The sequence below is a fragment of the Manis pentadactyla genome, chromosome 13 (assembly GCF_030020395.1).
Source record: "Manis pentadactyla isolate mManPen7 chromosome 13, mManPen7.hap1, whole genome shotgun sequence".
Lineage (NCBI taxonomy): Eukaryota > Metazoa > Chordata > Mammalia > Pholidota > Manidae > Manis > Manis pentadactyla.
Window position 1 is genome coordinate 88,241,442 of NC_080031.1, and position 19,615 is coordinate 88,261,056.

At 45.6% G+C, this 19,615-nt stretch overlaps 1 protein-coding gene across 3 annotated transcripts in view; it reads right to left on the reverse strand.

Annotated features, from left to right (window-relative positions):
* Positions 1-5,739: 5,739 nt before the first annotated feature.
* The window catches only part of SEMA6A (semaphorin 6A), a 126,846-nt gene continuing 112,970 nt past the window's right edge, over positions 5,740-19,615 (reverse strand). For all 3 annotated transcript variants that reach the window (XM_036894594.2, XM_036894596.2, XM_036894595.2), the window contains one exon: positions 5,740-7,805. In XM_036894594.2, the coding sequence (XP_036750489.2) occupies positions 6,607-7,805 (1,199 nt within the window). In that variant the 3' untranslated portion in view covers positions 5,740-6,606. The remainder of the gene's footprint in view (positions 7,806-19,615) is intronic.

The window sequence follows — 19,615 nt, forward strand, 5'->3', positions numbered from 1 at the left end:
ATTAGCACACCACTAGATATCTGCTCCCCAAACTCCAATTTCTGTAAAGTGAGGATAATTGTTCATCTGCTGCCCACCCCACTAGGCTGTTATGGGAGTCACGCCATGTAGTGGGCAGGACTATGCCTCCAAACTGTAAAGTGCCACCAATGTAAATTGTTATTGTTATTGGCAATTGGAAGCCTTGTCCCTCTTAGGTGGTACCATTCCACTTTTCATTTTTAATGAAATACACCTTAGTCCTATTGTTGAAATTTCATGCTTTTGCCCTAACATGGACAAGGTGTGCAAAATGTCCGGTATCCACACCAGAGAACTGAAACTAAGTTTGCCAAGATTGGCCCACTCCCCCCATCACCCCCATTACGTGGTAATGACAGCTGTCACAATGAACAGGAAAAAAGAGAGTGTTTGGTGCTCAGATTTTACATTTTATTTCTCACCCTAGGAAACCTCTGGGAATCCTGCCTGAGTTTCTTTCGTGTTGGCTTCCTGGCGTTTGGTATTGTGTTCAATGTCACCTTCATCTGTTTTTTTACTTGCTGAAAATCAATGAAAATTGCTTCTGATTTCATGCCCCCTACTTTTCCCCTTCATTAGCATCCCCTTATTTGGATGATTATTGTAGCTGGTGAGCAGGACCAGTGACTTGCTCTGGGGAATGATGTTAATGACTCTCAAAGGAGTCTTCTATCTGAAGGTGATTAGGAAGAATAAAAAACTTGCTAGCCACCCCAGTCAGCATCCATGGGCTGTAAGGGACCTGTGGCCAGGCTCCTCTGCAAAGGTCCTGGTCCCATTCCTGGTGCTGTGGTTTAGGACAGTTCATTCTGACCAGGAAGTGCTGGGGTAGAATGCATGTTTTACCAGGAAAAGGGATAAAAGACCTTTTATAAAGGTCTTTTACAAAAGGGTCCACTTTTCAGCAAACGTGGGTCCTGACTTCCAGGGCATTTTTGGTTAGATACCAAAAGGAAAATGCCTCCTGATAGCATTTGTGTGCACATGTGTGCATGGATGTGTTTGCAGAGGGGGATGGGGAGCTCCCCGCTACTCAGCTGCCTCTCTTAATTTGCTCAAATTTCATTTCCATTTGCTAGAGGACATCTGCACATTTTTCTGTGCAGCCACATTTAATGCACATAAGTTCAGCCCTAACCCTCTGTGGAGGTCAATCGCCCCCCACCTCCAGGCATCCCAGGAGGTTAGAGCTAAGTATACACAATACTCTAAATGGAATATTGAAGATCCCCATCTGTCTGGCAGTCCTGATCAATAAATGTGAGTGAGCCATTCCTTCCCAATTCTGTTGCAAGAGACACGTCACCACCTGGTTTTAAGACAAGCGTGAGATGTGGCTTTCTCAGGGCTCGTCCAAGCACCCAGCTGTCACAGTGCTCAGCCGGGACAAGGATTATGCTCTTTATCATGTTATTTTGTTACTAAAGGGTTCTTTTAAATTCTCCTCACCCCTTTCCCTCAAGCAACATGTACCATTGTCTGAAATTGTAGGTGCCTTTCGTACACTTTTATTTCACTTGCTGAGGGACTGTTTTTGAAAGAGCTTCTGTTCAGGCAGTCAGCTAGGCACTGTGGTTCTGAGCCATCTTGCTTGGCTTCCAGCCACTTATAAGACTGAACGATGAGATCAGTTTGTATTTACTTGACACAGCACTTGAGGAAAGCAGGTGGGTCTAAGAGGCCAGCTCTGGCCCTGCGGAACACCTAGCCTGTTGGCTGCATCGGGACAGCCACTCCCTTGGGGCCAACAGTCTAAGAGCGCCCTGCGGAAACCAGCACGCTGGCGGCAAGGAGCAAGCGAGCAAACAAAAAATGAAAAGGCTGGGTTATCTGAGGCACTTCTGGAGCCTGAGCAGAGATGTCCCAGGGGTCCAGGCTAGAATACAGGCTGCACCTGTTCAGCCTCTGCCACTCTTCTCAAGACCAGAACAAAGCTACTGCAGCAGAAGCTGCCGTACCAGGGATCAGGGTGCACTTCAGGGATTGCCTGCTTCAGACCAGTGGGACCTGAGTCCAGATGGGCCCCTTGCCTGGTCCAGATGAAGGAAGTTGGGATGCCCAGCAGGGGAAGGGTGAGGTGTGTGTGTGCAGGGTGCCTGTGGGGAAGGATGTCTTCATGAGATGAAGATGCTGTCTGGGTGGAGGGGGATTAGGTCCTTCTAGCTGGCATTGGTCTGATGTTGTGAATGAATGGGGGATAAGAGGCAATGGATTTGTTTCCGAATGGCTTCTGTACTACCAATGCTGGGATCATGAGCAAATCCTCTCACTCGATGGACCTCAGCTTCCCCATTTTTTTTTAATGAAAGCTGTCAGCCTAGCTGTTGGCCACTCTTTCACTTTTACACTGGGGTAGACCTCAGCAGGGGAGCCCTGCAGTCACATCAGAAAGAAGCTCGCCTGTCTGGCAAAAGGGTGGATGGTCCCAGAGCTGATTCAGTTCTGTTTCTTGAAGGATCTGAACCGAGAGGTGGGGTTTTGTTTGTGTTGTTCCCACCAGCTTGCCATGCCATTGGCACATGGCCCAGCAGCCAGCAGCCTCTTCCTGGACCAGTCCGTTTTCCACATCACTGCCAGGTAGCTTTCTAAAGCACAGACACTCGCACTTGCTGCTTCACATCCTCTAAAGGCAGTCCTCTGCCCATCAGCTCAAATCCCAGCACATGGTGACCAGGCCCCTGCTGGTCTGGCCCAGCCTCCTGCCCCAGCCAGCCTCCCTCGGGGACTCTGCCCAAGGTGCGCTAAATCTTTCATTTCTTAGTGGGAGCACACTGGCTGCCTGCTGCCTGGCGAGCTGCCCAGAGAACTCATTCTACCGGAACCAGCTCACATGATCTATAGGTGTAAACTGCTGCCCAACCGGCAGCTTCCCAAACTCAGACTGACCTAAAACACTTAAATTACTTCAGAATGTCAAAATTAAAGTACTATAGCCAAGGACTTATTTAAATAACTGTTTAAAAAATATTCCAGAACGGAAAATCTGATCTGGGCATTTGATAATGCTATTCTGCCAAATAAAAATCAAGTGCTGCCTCCCAATATACCTTCAGCCGTGACTTCTGGGTTACAAGAGATAAATGCTAACCGGAGTAAAATCCAGCACCCTTTACCTTATTAATATGTAAAAAGGCGGAAGTCACATCTGTGCAAGGATCTATTTTTAGTGGACCCTACATACTAAAATCCTAGTCTTGATCTCTGAAACTATCAAGCCCACCATAAATGTTTGATGATGAACAAGCCTATAAAAAGAAAATGCATAAAATGAATAGAAGGAGTCAGTGCGTGCTCTGCCTTTTAATTACCGGTGGCTTCTGCTACAATCCTGCTCGAGGCTGGGTGCAGGCAGAGGAAACACATCAATAATTTGAGGGGGGCAGGGTGTGCGTACTGCAAACAAATGGGCCCAACTACATTGTTATTTCTACTTTGGAAGCCAGATGGGATGGAAGAAAGAGTAGAATCCTACCCTAAAAGGGCAGGGATTAAAGAAGGGATAGATCAAGAGATAAATAAAAGCATTCAGGACACAAAAGTTAATGTAGAACAGTCTTGTTTTATTACTTTTAAGTAATAAAGAGCCTCTTCCTTGCTTTTTTTTTTTTTTGTCTTTTTACCCTTTTCTCTTCTCTGTTTTTCATCTTGACAACATACATTAAGTTGTGAATCAGATGTTAGGGGATGTGGAGATGGAAGGAAAACTGGTGACATCACAATATTTTTACAGCTTTACAACAAATATAGATGTGAGTCTGTTGCATCTACCAGTGTCTAGCAAGGGTGGAAAGCAAAGGCACGCTCAGGCTTACGGACCTTCCCCCACCAGCAGTGGGGAATAAAAGGGCGAGAATACTCAAGTGCAGAAGACGAGCTCAATACACGTGGGCATCTGAGGGTTAACATCACAAGCGATGGGTTGTAGGATGTGATTCTGCGGGCTGGGAGTTTCCACACAGGTCTCCCTAACACAGCTGAGGCAATGATGCTCACACATGGGTAAGAGACAGCGGTCCTGCACCCTCAGAATGGTTACGGGAGAACGCAGCAAGGTGATACATATACCCATTGCCTTCCTAAGTCTGCCATTTCTAAAGAAAGTTCAAGGGGAAAAACAGTATCTCGGTTGCTAGAAAAGACTTTGTGGTTCCAGGGTACAGAGTTCACAGGATGTGAACACTGAACCCACAAGCCAAACCAAGCCAAACCTAATCATAGCGACACATAAAAACAAAAACCTGCCCCAAACAGCAAAACTGCAGGGGATGTTTGTGATAGTGGCCGGCTGTGCGGGAGCCCTCACTACACACCCAGCTCTCACTCCCATCGCGGAGGCACCGCTGTTTCACCAGTCAACTTAAAATGGTCCAAAATGGTTTTCTTTAGAAAGTTTTTTTTCTTAAAGACAAAACTAAACCCAGAAGATCAAACTGGAAATAAAAACAGACAGGGAGGCCACCAAAGAGACTGTTTAGCCATTTAGAAAAACAGTACTAACCACTAACAATGCTCACGCTTACAGTATGTTGGCGATTCTTTTGTTCCTGATAATGTAAACAAAAGTCCCTTCTGTGTACTTGAGCTAATGAAAACCAAGGGGAAGAACACACACCCACCCCACCCTCTACAAACAATTAACAACAACAAGAAAAAGAAAAAAGAACAAAACAACTTAAAGATCTTTTGCCCCAGTCGACGTTTTTGCAGTAGCCATTGTGGTTGGCTTGGTACCCGGAGGTACTTTATTCATCACAGCAGGGACCAGCCTGCCTGCTTCTATTTCCATGTCATTTCTTTGTGTGTAAGCACGTGTGTGCTGAACTCATGGCTTGGAGACGTCTCCCCGGTGTCTGCCCATCTGCACGGTGTTTTCTCCAGCCAGTGGACACAGCAGAAATGAGGACTGGGACATTAGTCCCTTTTCTACTGGCTAATGAGGATATCACTATGTTGAAATGTTCTGAGAATATAAGGGAAGCAGGAGGCTCTGGAGGGAGGAGGGGGTTTGCCACCCACAACACTGGGGTCCATGCTCGGCAGCGTGGCCAAAGGGTGGCTGGAGTTGGCACCACTAGAAGGAAGTGTGAATTGGAGGGTGTGGCTCTGCCCAGCTCTCCCAGGCTGCAGGATTATAACCATCACCACTGTATTCTTCTTTCATCTGCTGGACACTAATCTTCCAGAAGGCTGGAGTCGGGGTGGGGAAAGAGAGGGTTAAATAAATATCTGTGTTTATTTCAAAAGGGGGAAAAGGTTTATCATAATGACAGTTTACAAGTGTACACAACTCAGGGTGTAAGGCACAAATTTACATGTGGAAAACAGGTTATTCACAGATGTAACCCCACGAAAAACCTGTGGGATCAAACCATTAATTTATGCAAGGTAGCAGCCAGCATATTGATTAGTTCACACTGTTTGTGGATTTTGTTTGCTGTCTCACATGCACGGTGAAATGAGATGGCATATCACAAGTTGGCACCTTTACAGGAAGTAGGAACCACTGGCAAGCACTGGGACATGGATGTGCCATTCTAAATGTTCCTCTCCTGGTTGCTTTAGAAGTTAGGGTCTGGAAGGACTTTTAAACTTTACTTTTTCCCATGTTATAAGCCAGAGACCTGACCAGCAAATTAACTGGTAGATTTAAATAAATATTCCCCTCTTAACATTTTCCTTTAACTCAGACAGTCCAAACACAAAGCTCAGAATTCCAGCTCCAACTTATTTACTCAGTGAATTTATTGTAAAAATAAAGAAACTCAATTATTCCAGTTAATGGATTTCACGTTAAATAGTTTAACTTTCAAGGGGCTTTCTGAAGAGCTGTTCATAGGATGGCATGTGGAAGAGTCCTTTCCTTAAGGAAAAAAATGGGTGAACAATAAATAAAGAGTTACTTGCGTTAACGGTCACGTTATTTCATTAAAAGAGAGGAGCAGAAATCTATGACATAGTTGCCCAACATGGCATTGATCTGTTATAACAGAAAGCTGTAACACTGGTGGGCATTTCACAGTATCTGCGCATAGTAAACTTCTGCCATTGGTTAAAGTCTGAGTTAGAGTTATCAATGAATTCTTACTTTTTTTGTGTTTTTAATATTCATGATTTAAAAAAAAATGCATTTGTGTTTTGCAGGTTGGGACGGCAGCCCCGTTGGGCAGCGCCCTGTGCAGTCATGGACAGAATGTTGCAGTTGCTGTTCACCTCTGTGCGTGCGTGTGTGCATGTGTGCGTGAGTAGGGGTGGGGGTGTGTGCACACATGCGCACGCGTGGGGGGATGGGCGGGGTATGTGCTTTTGGCTCAAGTTTGTGATAACAGCTTAAGTCTTTTGTGAGTCCAGCCTGTTGTGGAGTGTGCGGGGAGTGGACAAGAATGGAGGTGAGTCCTGCGTTGCAAACCTTCGCCAAGCCACCGGGCCCAGGTGGGGAAGCGTCCCGTGTCCCAGAGGGGACCTAGTGTCCTCCGCGTGGCCGCAGCCAGTGTGGTCTGGTGGGTCCTCGGGCGGTGGAGCAGCTCGCGGAGTGGAGCGGGCGCCTGGCCTTTCCTGCTGGTTCCACACCGGACCCCTCCCCCGGGATTATGTACACGCGTCATTGGGCTTCATGGAGGTGGACAGGGGGGCAAAGTTAGGTTTGGGGGGTACGTCCGGCTTTAGGGAGGGTGTGCGCTTCAGCCCCGACCTCGTCAGCGAGTTGTAGGCGTTGAAGCTGGGCTGCCTGGACACAGTCACGGCCTGGCCGGAGGGCTGCGGGCTGTGCACCTGGATGGAGTCCACCCTCTGCGGGGCGGGGGGCGGGTTGTCTCCCCGGCCGAAACTCTGGTTCCTGGAGAGGTGAGAGGAATTGGAGGAGTTAGTATTGTTTCTTTTGAGTGTGGCAGCCTGGTGGCTCCTGGTGAGCGAGTTCGTGGGGTAGCTCCTCTTATAGTCGAGCCCGTAGGAGGAGGAGTGGTGCATTTCCAGCCGCTTGCTCAGGCCGTTCTGAGACAGGGAGGCCGCGGGGGGGCCCAGGGAGGCCTCCCGCTGCGGAACTTTCGGGGGCAGGCTGTCCAGGTTCTCTACAAGGTTGACCCCGTGGTTGGGGCTCTTGCTGCTAAGATGCTCCTTGATGGTCTTATACTCCAGCGTGGCCGCCTGGTCCTCCAGCGCCATCTGGGCCACCTCGCTCATTTTGGGCTGGTCCACGTACTCGTGCTGATAGCCCTGCTGTGTGATGGGCAGGACCACCACGCTGGGGATGTGGCTGGGGGAGGCGCGGAGGGGCAGGTCCGTGGGAATCACAGGGGAGCCCATGGGGGGCATGTCCTTCGTGCAGGCGTTGATGAGGTTCTGGTTGCGCTCCCACTCGCGGCTGCCGCGGCTGGGCTTGCGCTTCTGCTGCAGCGTGGGCGTGGACTCCGGGGTGGGCAGGGCTGCCAGGTCCAGGTGGTGCTGGTCCGCCTTGATGAGCATCTTGGCCGTGTTGCTGGGAGTGGCGAGCTTGCCGTTGTGCATGAGTGGTGTGAGGATGGCCTCCGGTTTCGGGTCTTTGGACTGGGTGTCCCCAAAGAGGCCGCTGAGCTTGGTGACGCTGCTCATGGAGCCTCGGCGCGAGTGGGCGAGCTCCTTCTCCTTGCGCTGCACGGCGGACACGTCTTTGCGCCGGTGGTCGCAGACGCAGTAGACGATGATGCCCGAGAAGACGGCCCCCATGACGAAAGCCAGAATGACTGCAATGGCCAGGAGGGTGACAGGAACAAGCTGGTCATGGCCTTTGAGGTAACTTTCCCGAATCACTCCTGCAATAGACATCGCATGTGGTGTTACAGAAATGAAAGCACACCACCAGGCTTATTTTCATTTTGGCATTCACCCCGTCAATTAATAACAGAAATAAGTGACAATAGCACGTCTGTGTAGCTCGTCCTCAAGGCGCTGCTTGCCAGACATTCACTACCCTTCCCCAGGTGCCCCCTACCCAGGTCTGCTGCCTTCTCTGCGTTCTGGACAAGTGCTGTTTCCCTTTCTCAAGTACATTCTCTTTGGATTTTGCTTCACTCCGTGGAATATGGCAGTTTTTCCTTTCCAAAATGTATCCCTCTTTCTCTCTTCATCATTTTTCAATCTTACCCTCATCAAATTGGGATAACTGAGATATTTCTGAGTCTGGGGGAAGAGGCAACAATTGTATATGAAAGTTAAATGAAAAAAATTGCATGCCATTCCAGGCTTCCAGGGTCTTTTCTGAGGACTTCCTTGTGGGCACTGTGGCCTCTATCTGGAGAAAAAACTACGTTTGCACTTTAAGCAACTGGACTAAAGACCGTGTGTGTCACTTACGGTGAAAGAAAATAGCTAAAGCTCGCGGACTACAAATACTTCTGCTGATTCTGAATCACACCTCCAGGAAATACAAAAAAGCAAAAAAAAAACCAAAAACCCAGGGCATTCTCAATTTCAGGTGAATATGTATAAGAATTGAATGCAGCTCTTCCCTTACTTGAACTGTAAGACTATTTAGAAAAATAGAGACCATTTGGGGCCTTGTAGTGGGGTTGAGAGGTGTCAGGTCTCATCATTACAGCTACAGTTTTCTGTCACGGTGAGATTCTTCAGCAGAGCTGATCTCTTCAATTTAATAAAAATTATGTGATTACACCCGTCAGTAATCTTACACTACATTAATCAAAATGCTGTTTCTGCAGAAAGCTGGATCCCCTCTTCCTTGCTTAAGCAGCCACCAAGCTAAGAGACTCTAATCAAATGCAAACACTGAAGCTTTTATTTTTTAATACCAAGTGAGAGTATGCATCACAATTTTCAGATCTTAAGTGCTTGATGCCCTAGCTAAAAAATAAAATCTCAAATACCTCAATTCCTGCCTCTGGAGAGTAAAAGAACCTGAATACGTTAGGACACTGTAAGGGCTGAGGAAATGTAAACATTGTTCCTATTATAGAAACTATAGTAAGATAGAAAATGTACCTTCTCTGGTCTAAGGAGACATATTTTTCATCTACAAAATCAGCTCTTTCTGGAATATGTTCAATGTATTTTACTGGCAGGTATCAGTGGCACAGAATTAGAATGAAACAAAATAAAAAAATCTATCCTTTCCCAAACCCACACTATGAAACCCTTAGACTTCTGCCGAAGTGCTTTGTATGTCATCTCTGACATCTCAAGGAAGTCAAGTTTGTCATGAGGTCTTTCTGCTATCATATTTTGCTTAGCGAAGCAATGGTTTAAAAACTCAGAAACCTTAGCCTGAACAAGATAACATTCTCTTCCTCTTAGTATTTTCTTTCTAAACTGTCCTCCTCCCCTCAATTGTGGCAGTTGGTTGCTGTGGAAATGATTGTGCTGTGACGAAGGATTGAGACTTCAGGGGGAATAAACAGAAGGAGCAAATATCGATGAAACAAACGCCCTTGGTAATGAAGGGCAGGGGAGGCGATTTACCCCAGGGAAAGAGTGTGTAAGATGGTAAGACATTGAATAATTTCTAAATGTTGACACTTTTCAAATATTTCCAGATTTATCTTCATGAACTTTCAAAGGGCAGAAACTGAGAAGCAGAAAACCAGCAGGAAATTCAGCTATAACTCACACCTCTTATGTTGCAGAGCTCCCCAGACACTGGGGTGTCTTGCATTCAAATATGTTTTAATACTTCGTCACCAAGGAATTGTGCTAATGAAAATTTCTTCCTTAAATTTGCATTTCCTTGTTGTAATGCTAAAATAGCAACTGATTTTCTTTCTATGTTGATTGTGTATGGGGGTTCTATTGAACATAATTTTTAACACCTCCATATAATGGCACAAAAATGTACACCTGTGAATAAACTGGGTTTCATTTCCGTCACTGATGTGGCGATTTTAGTGGGGTCTAACATAGGCCAGACCCCACCAATGGGGGGGGTACTAGGTAACGTTTTTCATAGCAATGGATATTTTGGGGATCTCTTCCAGGCAGATTTACTTATGGAGGCCGTGTCTTCCAATAAATGTATACCTACAGTAGGTTGCTATCTACAGTTGACTTTGGCATCTTAAAATTTAAATTGCCCTCTTAGCGTGAGAGGAAGATGGAAAGAATAAGGCTAGAGCACACCATCTGTTCCATCCTTTTGATTGGAAAAAAGCAGTTTTCAAGCTTATCTATGGCTTCTTTACTTTTTATCTCCTGAATATTTGTCATGTGTGAAGGTTTTTGACTATCTTAGGCTCATGGAAACCAGCTGCTTTCTCAGTAGGAAAAACTCTTTTTTTAAGGATTCAAGTTCAGGTTTTTGGTTGTTAAAAATTAAGCAGGGTTTGTCCTTTGAGAAAAAATGGTGTTTGAGACAGTGCCCCCCACTCCCGTTTTGTTATGGAAGTAGAACCCTTAAAAACCTTTGTGCATTTATTCAGCTTTGAGATCCCCACTATGACGCAGGGGGTTTCCCTCACCTGCTTGAACAAACTCAGAAACCCCCTGTCCACAGTTAGGAACAGATCAGAGACTAAGTTGAAAGCAAAGTCAAGAAGAAAAAAGAAGTTTCAAGTCATTTTTGGAAAATGATTTCCAAACTTAAAGCCTTCTGCTTATTGCATGAAAAAGGGTGAAGGAGCATTCCTGGAGATGATTAAATCAACTTTGTGCCCTTAAGTCACCGTGAAGGATTGAACACACCAGGCTTGTCAGAGAGGCTCAGAGTGGGGTGCAGGCAACACTTAAGATCTCCAAAGGCCTGGAGTCCTAGGCTCCCACTTACTTCTGGGTGACCTTGTGGACTGTGACTTAACATCCCTGGGCCTCAGTTTCCATCTGTAATGTAGGGTTAACACACTTATTAATTTTAATGCCTTAGTGGGTTGTTACAAGAATCAAGTGAAATAAGAAGAGAATGCTGCAGTTCGCTGGACAAGTCTGAAGGTCAAAAGCAGCCACAAAAGAGAAGTGGTAGGTTAGTAGCTCACTGAGAATTAAGCATAAGTCAAAGTTGCCCCATTTGATTCCATGTGCTATAGGTCTCCCTGGGGAAGAGGGGCAGACCCATTCTTCCCAGCTGCAAACCTTGGGCTGTCCAAATATTGCCAAAGGGATGATTCGGTGAGGCAACAGAAGGGAGCACGCACCTGTTTCAGGACTGCCTACAGGTCTTGAATTTTGAAATAAGGAAAACAACAAAAAGCATGCCGTGCTGAGGAAAGCAGAATTCCGGTTAGACTCCTAGTAGAGCAGTAATCCTGCAGTCAGCTCCCTGAGGGCAGGCACCATATTTTACAGGCATTTAAAATCCTCATCTTCTGCAGGGCTCTTAGTTGGGTGCTTAATAAATGATTATTAAAGGGTTTGTAATAAAATGTAGAGACATTTTTAAATGGGCATCTAAACTTGGTCTCTTTGGAGTGACTATAACCTTGCTTCTGAAGTCACAGAAACAAATAGTTTCTGCAGTCATACAACAGAATATAATCAGACTAACATCCATTACAAATGAAATCTGTAAGAGTGCTCAGTATTTGTTCAAAAAATAAGAGAAACTGTTCTTAAAATGAAAAATTCATTCTGGGGTAATTCTGGAAGAGGATAAGGGTAAAGGGGCTATTTGTGACGTGCCTAAGTGCTCGGGTGCAGTTGACTAATTTCAAAGAAATGCATCTCTGCAAACAAAGGGTGCTGGGCTGGAGGCTGGTGAACATCATCGCTTCACATGCTGAATGGAAATCCCGGAGAATGGGAAGGGCCTTCTAGGGTGGTATGCTCCCTGCCCAGGTGTCCCTCCACGGTAGATTAGAGCTAACTTCTCCAAACTAGGGTGTTGAAATTCCTACTTCTACCAACACCTGGGCCATTTGCTCTCGCCTATTAAAAATGGGGCATTAGGGGGTTGTGGGGGAGACTTGGTGAAGGGGGGAACCTGGTAAACATAATGTTCCTCATGTAATTGTAGATTAATGATACCAAAAAAAAAATGGGGCATTAGTAATGAAAACCATATCTGAAAAATCCTTTGCATTGATTCATAAACCGCTATCTATTTCTCAGTAGTCAAGAGGTGCTAAATGGTTAGTCTTTCCATCTTCCCTATTGCAGGAAGCATGGCACACAATGGCTTAGAGAGTTTTCCAAAATCATGCCTTTACTTGGCAGGATAGAGAAAGAGAATCTCCAATTTTTTTGTTCCCCTGAGGTGAGAGATTCCAGATGCTGGAGGGATGTTAGAGGGAGGTCTCAGAGGGACAATGTGAAGCTCTTTAGAAGCCAAAGCAATGAAAAGATCATGAACACTACCATCCTCCAGGCCCTGCAATATGTAATTCAAAGCAAGAACAATTATAAACTGTAAAATAAGAGGAAGTTCAACACAGTTCTGACTTCTATGATGACCTTGTCTATGCATTTTGAAATTTCAAACACTATCTCTTTTATTAAAACAATGGTTTCTGATAGCCCTGCTTGCCAGTTCTCTTCAAGTGCCTGGTCTGGCTGGGGAGCTCAGCACCAGGCTTGGATACACCTCCAAACAGAAGGCCTCCTCACTCAGGGTTAGACTGGGATGTTCTCGGTGCCCGTTTCCTCTGGGTATAGCAAGGTTTTGGCTTCAAGCGTCTCTGTGGCTGCCTTCAGCACATATTTACGGAGCATGGCCTGAAGCACTTGGTCTAGGTATTGGGGAGGCCAAGGTGAAGAGGGTACAAACCCTACGATCCAGGAGAGAAGGCAGCGCTCACACACGAACTACATCCAAAGTATGGATGCATCATGAGATCCATCGCTTCTGCCTCAAATGGGCAAAGGCTTTATGTAGGAGGTGGCACCTGAGCTAGGCCTGGAGGGTTTGCGGGACGTCTGGCTGGAGCGGAGAGGGCAAGAAGAACCAGAGCTGGTAGGGGGAGAGTGCGGCACGCACGTAACTCCCTCCTAGTCCCTGTGCCCTGGGCACCAGCCTCTCTGCTGCCCTCGCACTTGCTTCTGGGCCGTCACACAGGATGTTCCTCTGCCCAGAATATCCCGGCTCACTCCCCAGCCCTCTGACCCTCTGGGCTCAGCTTAAATGGGGATGCCTCTCCAAGCCCTTTGCACCAGGCCAGCTCTTCCTTCTGTAGGCGTCCCCTGAACTCTGCACCTCTCTCTGCTAAAATCCTCACTCTGAGGATATTGCCTCATGCTTGTTTTTCTCGGGCAGCTTCAGGAGGGTGAGGCGAACCGCTGAAGCCCAGGCGGGAAGGCGCTCAGTCAGTACATGTTAGATACACGAGTGAATGAATGAGTGAGTGGGTACTTGTAGAGGAAAAATAGGAGTGTGAACTAAACACCATCTGGGAGCAGGCTGTGAGAAGACTTGAATAACTCAGAAAGATATTCAGAAGGCATCAGCTCTGGGAGGACAGTTCTTGGGTAATTCACCTGCAGTTTGAAGGGTCTTCTTGCCTGAGAAAGCTGACTTTCAGCTTACTTTGCTCCATGTCAAATCTGTTATTGAAAAACTACTGGCTTCAAAGAGTCTGTACTTCTACACCAAAAGCACAGTGAGTCTACCTGAATTTATTATTACTGCTTTTTAAATTAAAACCCTGTCTTCAACTGTATGTATCCCTTGCATCCTACAGAAGTAGCTGGGAGATGTTATCTGTCCTATCAAAAAATGAAGCAAAATGAACGAAAATACACAAGATCAATTGCACCCATTAACGTAAATATCAAGGAAGAACCCTACCCATCTCGACCCCAACTACCTTGCTAAGTATCTGGGACCTAGGCAGCCAGCACCTCGAAATGGTTAAGCATGCACTTCCCCCTCTCACCCCTGTTCACTGGACTCCTGTTTTGGCGCTGCCGTGATATGATGGATGTGTCTGTCTCCATAGTGAAGTGATTAATAGGCATCTGTGTAAAGCGGACCCAGTGACCACAAAGACAAGAAAGCCTCTCTGTGTCCTTTAGGGAAATATGCAAAAGCAAAAGGATGGACATTTCCTGCACTGCCAAGCAAGAATGGGGTTCGTGTTGGGTCTGAGATCTAAGAAAGATGGCAAAAGACCAAGAAAAGCCCCTGAGTAGGAGCCCCTAAAAATAGACTCTTGATTATGCTTTATAGTAAGACAAGCCTGCAATTTCTTTGAAATCCTCATAACAACTTGGGTGAAGGGAATCTAACAACCCAGTTTTTCTCGGTTGAAAATCTTACTGCAACAAAATGCCAGGCTCCCAGTCTTGCCAGGCAGTGTGAATGAATGAACGAATCACGGGCCAAGTATCACGGCCACTAACCACAGAGGGACCACTGAACCCTTAGGGAGGAGAGAAGAAAACAAACGGGAAAACCCCAAACTGGTGGCAGTTTACCCTCAGCGCCTCCCCAGCCCACGGAGATGGCCACGCCGATGCAGTGGGAGCTCATGTGGTTATCTCTGCAGAAAGGAGCCTTCTTCTATTTTACGGCGTAATGTGAACCAGATGGCTTAGGCATAAACTGAAACGCCAGCAGCCATGGAAATGGGCTCAGAGTTTCTAACACAAACTTTACTTTTTTTTTTTTTCTTTCATGCTGAAGATTAGGTCCTGGGAGAGGTACGAAGCATTGACTTACTGACCATGTCAAAGCCGAGGCGGCTTCCTGGTCAATGCCCTGGGTTTGGAAGCTGCTCTAGAAAGCACGTGGGACATAGTCCCTCCCGTGGTTGTCTGAGGGGGAGTCTGTCTCCTGTTCTGTCACCTTTGAAACTGGCACTGCTTCTGCTCTTGCTGGGATGCCATCACAGGAGGAAAAGGGAGAATGAGCATGAACTCCTTCTATTTCATATCTTTTAGAGGAGAAACAGCTCCTTTCCCCTTCTGTGCCAGCAGGGCTGCTCGGATCACGGTTCCCACCCCTGTCGTTTGAGACTCGGCTGCACCAGTGGGAGCACTGCTCTCAGAGCAGGGACTGGGGTGTGCACTGGGAGTCGTAATAAAATCTGCTGCCTGAGCCATCCTCACTGACTTTGTAAAGGCAATGACTATTTCAGATGGGCAAAGCTTGGGCAGAATTTGCATGGTTTATGTCCCTTCTTTTTCAAGTTTTTCTTCCTAGTAAGACTGAAAACCCAACACCTAAACCAGACAAAGCACTTCTGTTTTCCAGCTTTCTGGCCCCAGGTTCTTCCTCTGCCCTCTTGCAAGGCATCAAAGCTACAGAATGGGGAGAGTTGGGAAATGCAGGGCTTCTTTGGATTAGTTGCAGTGCTTTGATTTGCTTTCTCTACAAAGCAAAGATAAAACAAACATGAGGAAGCAGGTCTGTTTCAGTCCTCCTAAAACTGCCTACTTGAACTTGCTAGACATAGAGCTCTTGGGATCTGAGTTATAGACAGGCAGGGTGTTACTGGTTAAGAACATAAACTTAGAGGTGATAAAGACCTGGGTTTAAGTCTTGGCTCTATAACTAACTAGCTGTGTGACCTTGGGCAAGTCACCCAGTCTCCCTGAGCCCCTACCAGCAATGTTGGCTATGGGATGAGAGCTGTTGGAGGGATTACATAGATTAAATAAATGAATGCACACTTGGTATTGTGCAGGACACATGGTAATGCTCAATTAATAATGTAAGGGAAGTGTTTCTAGAATTTCTGACAAGTTACTTGCCTTGTACAGCATGCAAGATAGGCTATTTCAGTGCAACACTTTGGTGAAGTTCAGTTGTATTAGCCAGGAATAGAAAAATAAGTATTTAAAAAAATACAACAAAATATTAGAGAATGACCTTAAGTAAGATAGCTCATAGCAATTTGGAACACGTCCTAGACCAGTGCTATTTAGCATTAGCATCTCCTAGATCTTACTAGAAATACAAATCCTTGGGTCCTATCCAGACCTCAATCAGAATCTCTGAGTTGGGGTTTGGACATTTGCGTTTTTAACAAGGCTCCCAGATGATTCTTATGTTCACAAAAGCTTCGCTGCCCTAAATCACCTGATAATGTTACAGAAAATGTATCTAGGTGTTTATCTTTAAAGTCCAAGCTCAGACAACACTGAAGCAGTATACAGCCAGACTCTCAAAATGACTTATAAAATGAACAAACAAATGCAGTTTTCCTTGGTGTTCAGAGTATGTGTCTTTAGTGGGTCTTATGTATGACAGTCTTTTACTGTGGTGACATATTCTGACAAAGAAGACCCAATTCACGTGATTTTATTGGGAAGACACATTGCTAACTCTCTCCCTTGCTACCTGACAGAAGCTTGACACGTGCCCTAAAACACTGCCACTACTCCTGTAACAGAGTCAGCCTGGCTTGCCAGAGCCGAAAGCTGCTGAGAGGATGCCTGTGGTCTCTTTATTTGCTCCAATGCAAGACGCGGAAGGGAGTTTCACAGGCACTATCAGGGAGTGGTTGGCAGCACAGGGCTCAGAGTTGCCAGAGACTGGGCCAGCCCAGTTAGGACTGCGTCCCAGGACTGGACAGAAGGAACAGAACCTTGAGGGGGGGGCTCACTATTGAACGAGCAACCTCCTTTAAAGGCCTGCATCTCGTGCCACCTTGAAACCATCCCCGCTCCCCAGCACGCAGCCATCACGCGGCATTTGATGGCGATTCAGGGCATCTTCTCCTCTACTTCTGCACAATCGGCTGAGAGAATAAGAAACTCAGGAAGATTCTTGTCCTTTGTAATTCTGGGTTGAAGGAGGGACCTGAGCTCATGTTTCATTCCCCCAAGTTAAGGTCCTGATTTATAATCATAGAAATGCCTAGCACAACAGGACACTCAATGGCGCTCGGTGCTTACAGATCTGCTGAGTTGAACTGAATCTGCAAATCCATAGACGTATGTAAGACATTTTAAGTTACATTAAATTTCTGTCGTTTGCTTTTAAATCACGGAGTGCAAGACCCATCAGAATTTAGGGTATATTTATTACCTTAACAAATGTCAGATGATTGTGCCCAGTGTTGTCTATTATTTATGAATAACAGGAGTATTGGATTGGAAACGACAAGCTTTAATATGTCCAAAAGGTTAGGCAGAATGCAGTTCGCTGCACCATAAATTTCTTGACACCATTTTCCCTCCTAATAAAGCACTGAGTGGTGGCTATACTGACCTTCCATTATTTCTATACAATCCCTAACAACTCCTCCTGCCTTCAGTTAAGAAATGTAATTGCAGGTACATATTTAAAAAAGAATGTACTCTTTTAAAAAATATGAAATTTAAAAATAAGTGTAGGGGGAAGCTCCTCTGATCCCATTAAAAATCAATCTCTTTACAAAGACAGGTCCTAGGATAGACTTACAAGAGCCTAAGAAATATTAATTAAGGATAACAAACCTTCACACTGCCCGTAATTAGCTTTGACACTGATTAAGATCCCATCTACTGTGCACCAATATATTTCAATATATCCAGCTACACTTCACAAGTTTACTTCATGGAGTTTCTGTAACTTAAGGTGCTGGGAGATGTACACAGGAGGCAGTTCATTCGGATCCTTTCAGGCCTGCAGCACGCCCTATGCTGTGCTCTATAGGACTCTACCTCCTACTTGCACAGCCTGTGTCTCCCTGGCACCAGTGAGTGAATACAGCTTTTCTGTCCTCTTTCTCTCTGTGGTATGGGCATGAATTATGTATTCTGAGCAACTCTTATGGCTTTCGAGGATATTCTCATGTATAATGTCAAGAAAAGAGAAGTTGTCCTCAGGAAATCTCTTGGATTCCACAGTTTTACTCTTGCTAGATTACTTAGTCTACAGAGCAGTGAATTTTGCAAAACAGATCTTGTAACAAGCATTTTTTTATATAACTCTGGGAAATGAGGCTCTCAGAAAGTTTTGAGACCAAGCTCATACTTTCCCATAATTACACAGGATCCAAAGTATAAATTGACTCTTCACAATTTTATTGTTAGGACAAAACAAATTTTAGATAAATGCAGTGCTATTGAACTGATTAAAGAGCAAAATTTTAACTACTCCAAATGTTCCATTAATAATATCACACCTCATCCAGTCCCTGTAGTCCTTGAAAGTTACATTAAGCTGTCAGAAAACTTTGTCACTGTATGTGTTTTTGTGCCAAAGATGGGAGACAATGTAAAAAAGAGACTTAGGGAAAAGGGTTGACGGCAGGGTTAAAGGGAATTCATGTTAAGGGTGATGTGACTTGAAAAAGTGGCTCTAGATTAAAGGTAAGCACCTCGAGAAGGTGAACTGATTTTTTAAACACCCCAAACTTGGGTTGATGATTTTAAAAGAAAAAATTAAAGACTCCATAATCATCATTAAGTCCTTTGGGGTTTCTTTTGGACAAAATGGATATTAGGTGAACAAAAAGAAGTTTAGTTGGCATCTTTAGAAAATTCAAATATTGCTGTGCAGATTCAAGCAGGCAGCTTTCGCCACGGCTGACATTTAACTTTTTTTTTTTCTTCTACCCTTTCCACGGTAATCTCATCAAGACCTTAGATAAATTCAGCAAGTTGTCAAGAGGATACAAAATTAATTACATCAAATCTACATCTCTGCCCACACTGCTGGAAGAACAATTAGAGCCTTGCACACGGGCTTCACATCGTCTCGGAGAGCCTGGCACCTGACCTGCTCATAGTATCACTTTCGTTGGTTCCTCAAAGAAAAGCCAGATGTTACAAAGATTCCTTTTTCTGGATAAAGAAATATTAATATAGTAAGATGTTGGCACCCCAGATTATATTATCTGTTTCTCAGTTTCCCCGATTTCAAAAGCTCTTCTGGATTAAAAAGCGTGCCATGCACCCTAGTGTTTGAACCCAAGAGGCAGAGAAGCCCAGCTTTGGAGTTCAGCATACTTGGGGCTGTACCTGGGATACAGCACTTAGCTTTCTATCAGGAAAATGCCAGTGATGTGCAGAAAGAGGCACTTGAGATTCAAAACTGATGCAAAATTCCGCTTCCTGAGCTTATCATGTATATGAAAATTAATGTAAATAAACAAATATGATTGAATAATCAATTTATAATGCATCTATCATCTGTCGATCTCTTAATCTCTGTCTCACCTCCTTTCACCCCCTTCCTCCCACCCATCTACCTTCCTGCTCCCCCACTGCCTAGAGCTAAAGCCCAAACCCCTCAGCAAGACTTTGCAGGCCCCAAACCACCACTGCGATCTGGAGTCCCAGCTGGCCCACCTGGTACTTTCATCGCCAGCCGCCGCGCCCCACCAGCCTCTTTCCCATTGTACTCTGGATCCTCACAGCTCTGGGTCCTGCTCGTGCCACTTCCTTAGCTTGGGATGTCCTCCTTGCCCCTCTTTTTCTTCAAGATGTAGCAATACCTGTCCCCAGCTGACACCTTGGAATGAGTGTGTCTCCCTCCGTGCTGTCGCGGCACTCTGCCCCCTTCCTTTACTCCTCTTCTCAGACTTCACTTTGCCCCATCGGCTAGCCAAGAGGCCACCCTGCATGGACCCCTGCTAAACTGTAAGCTCCTGGAGGCCAGGGCTTCTGTTGAATTCAGATCAGTGTCTTCTGTCACACCCAGCATGCGGCTTATATACAGCACATGTTTGCTGGCTGTTGAATACATGAAGGAAGGCTGCATTTTGCCTATCTTTGAGACTAGGGTTATTGTCACCATTACTAAACATTATTTTCT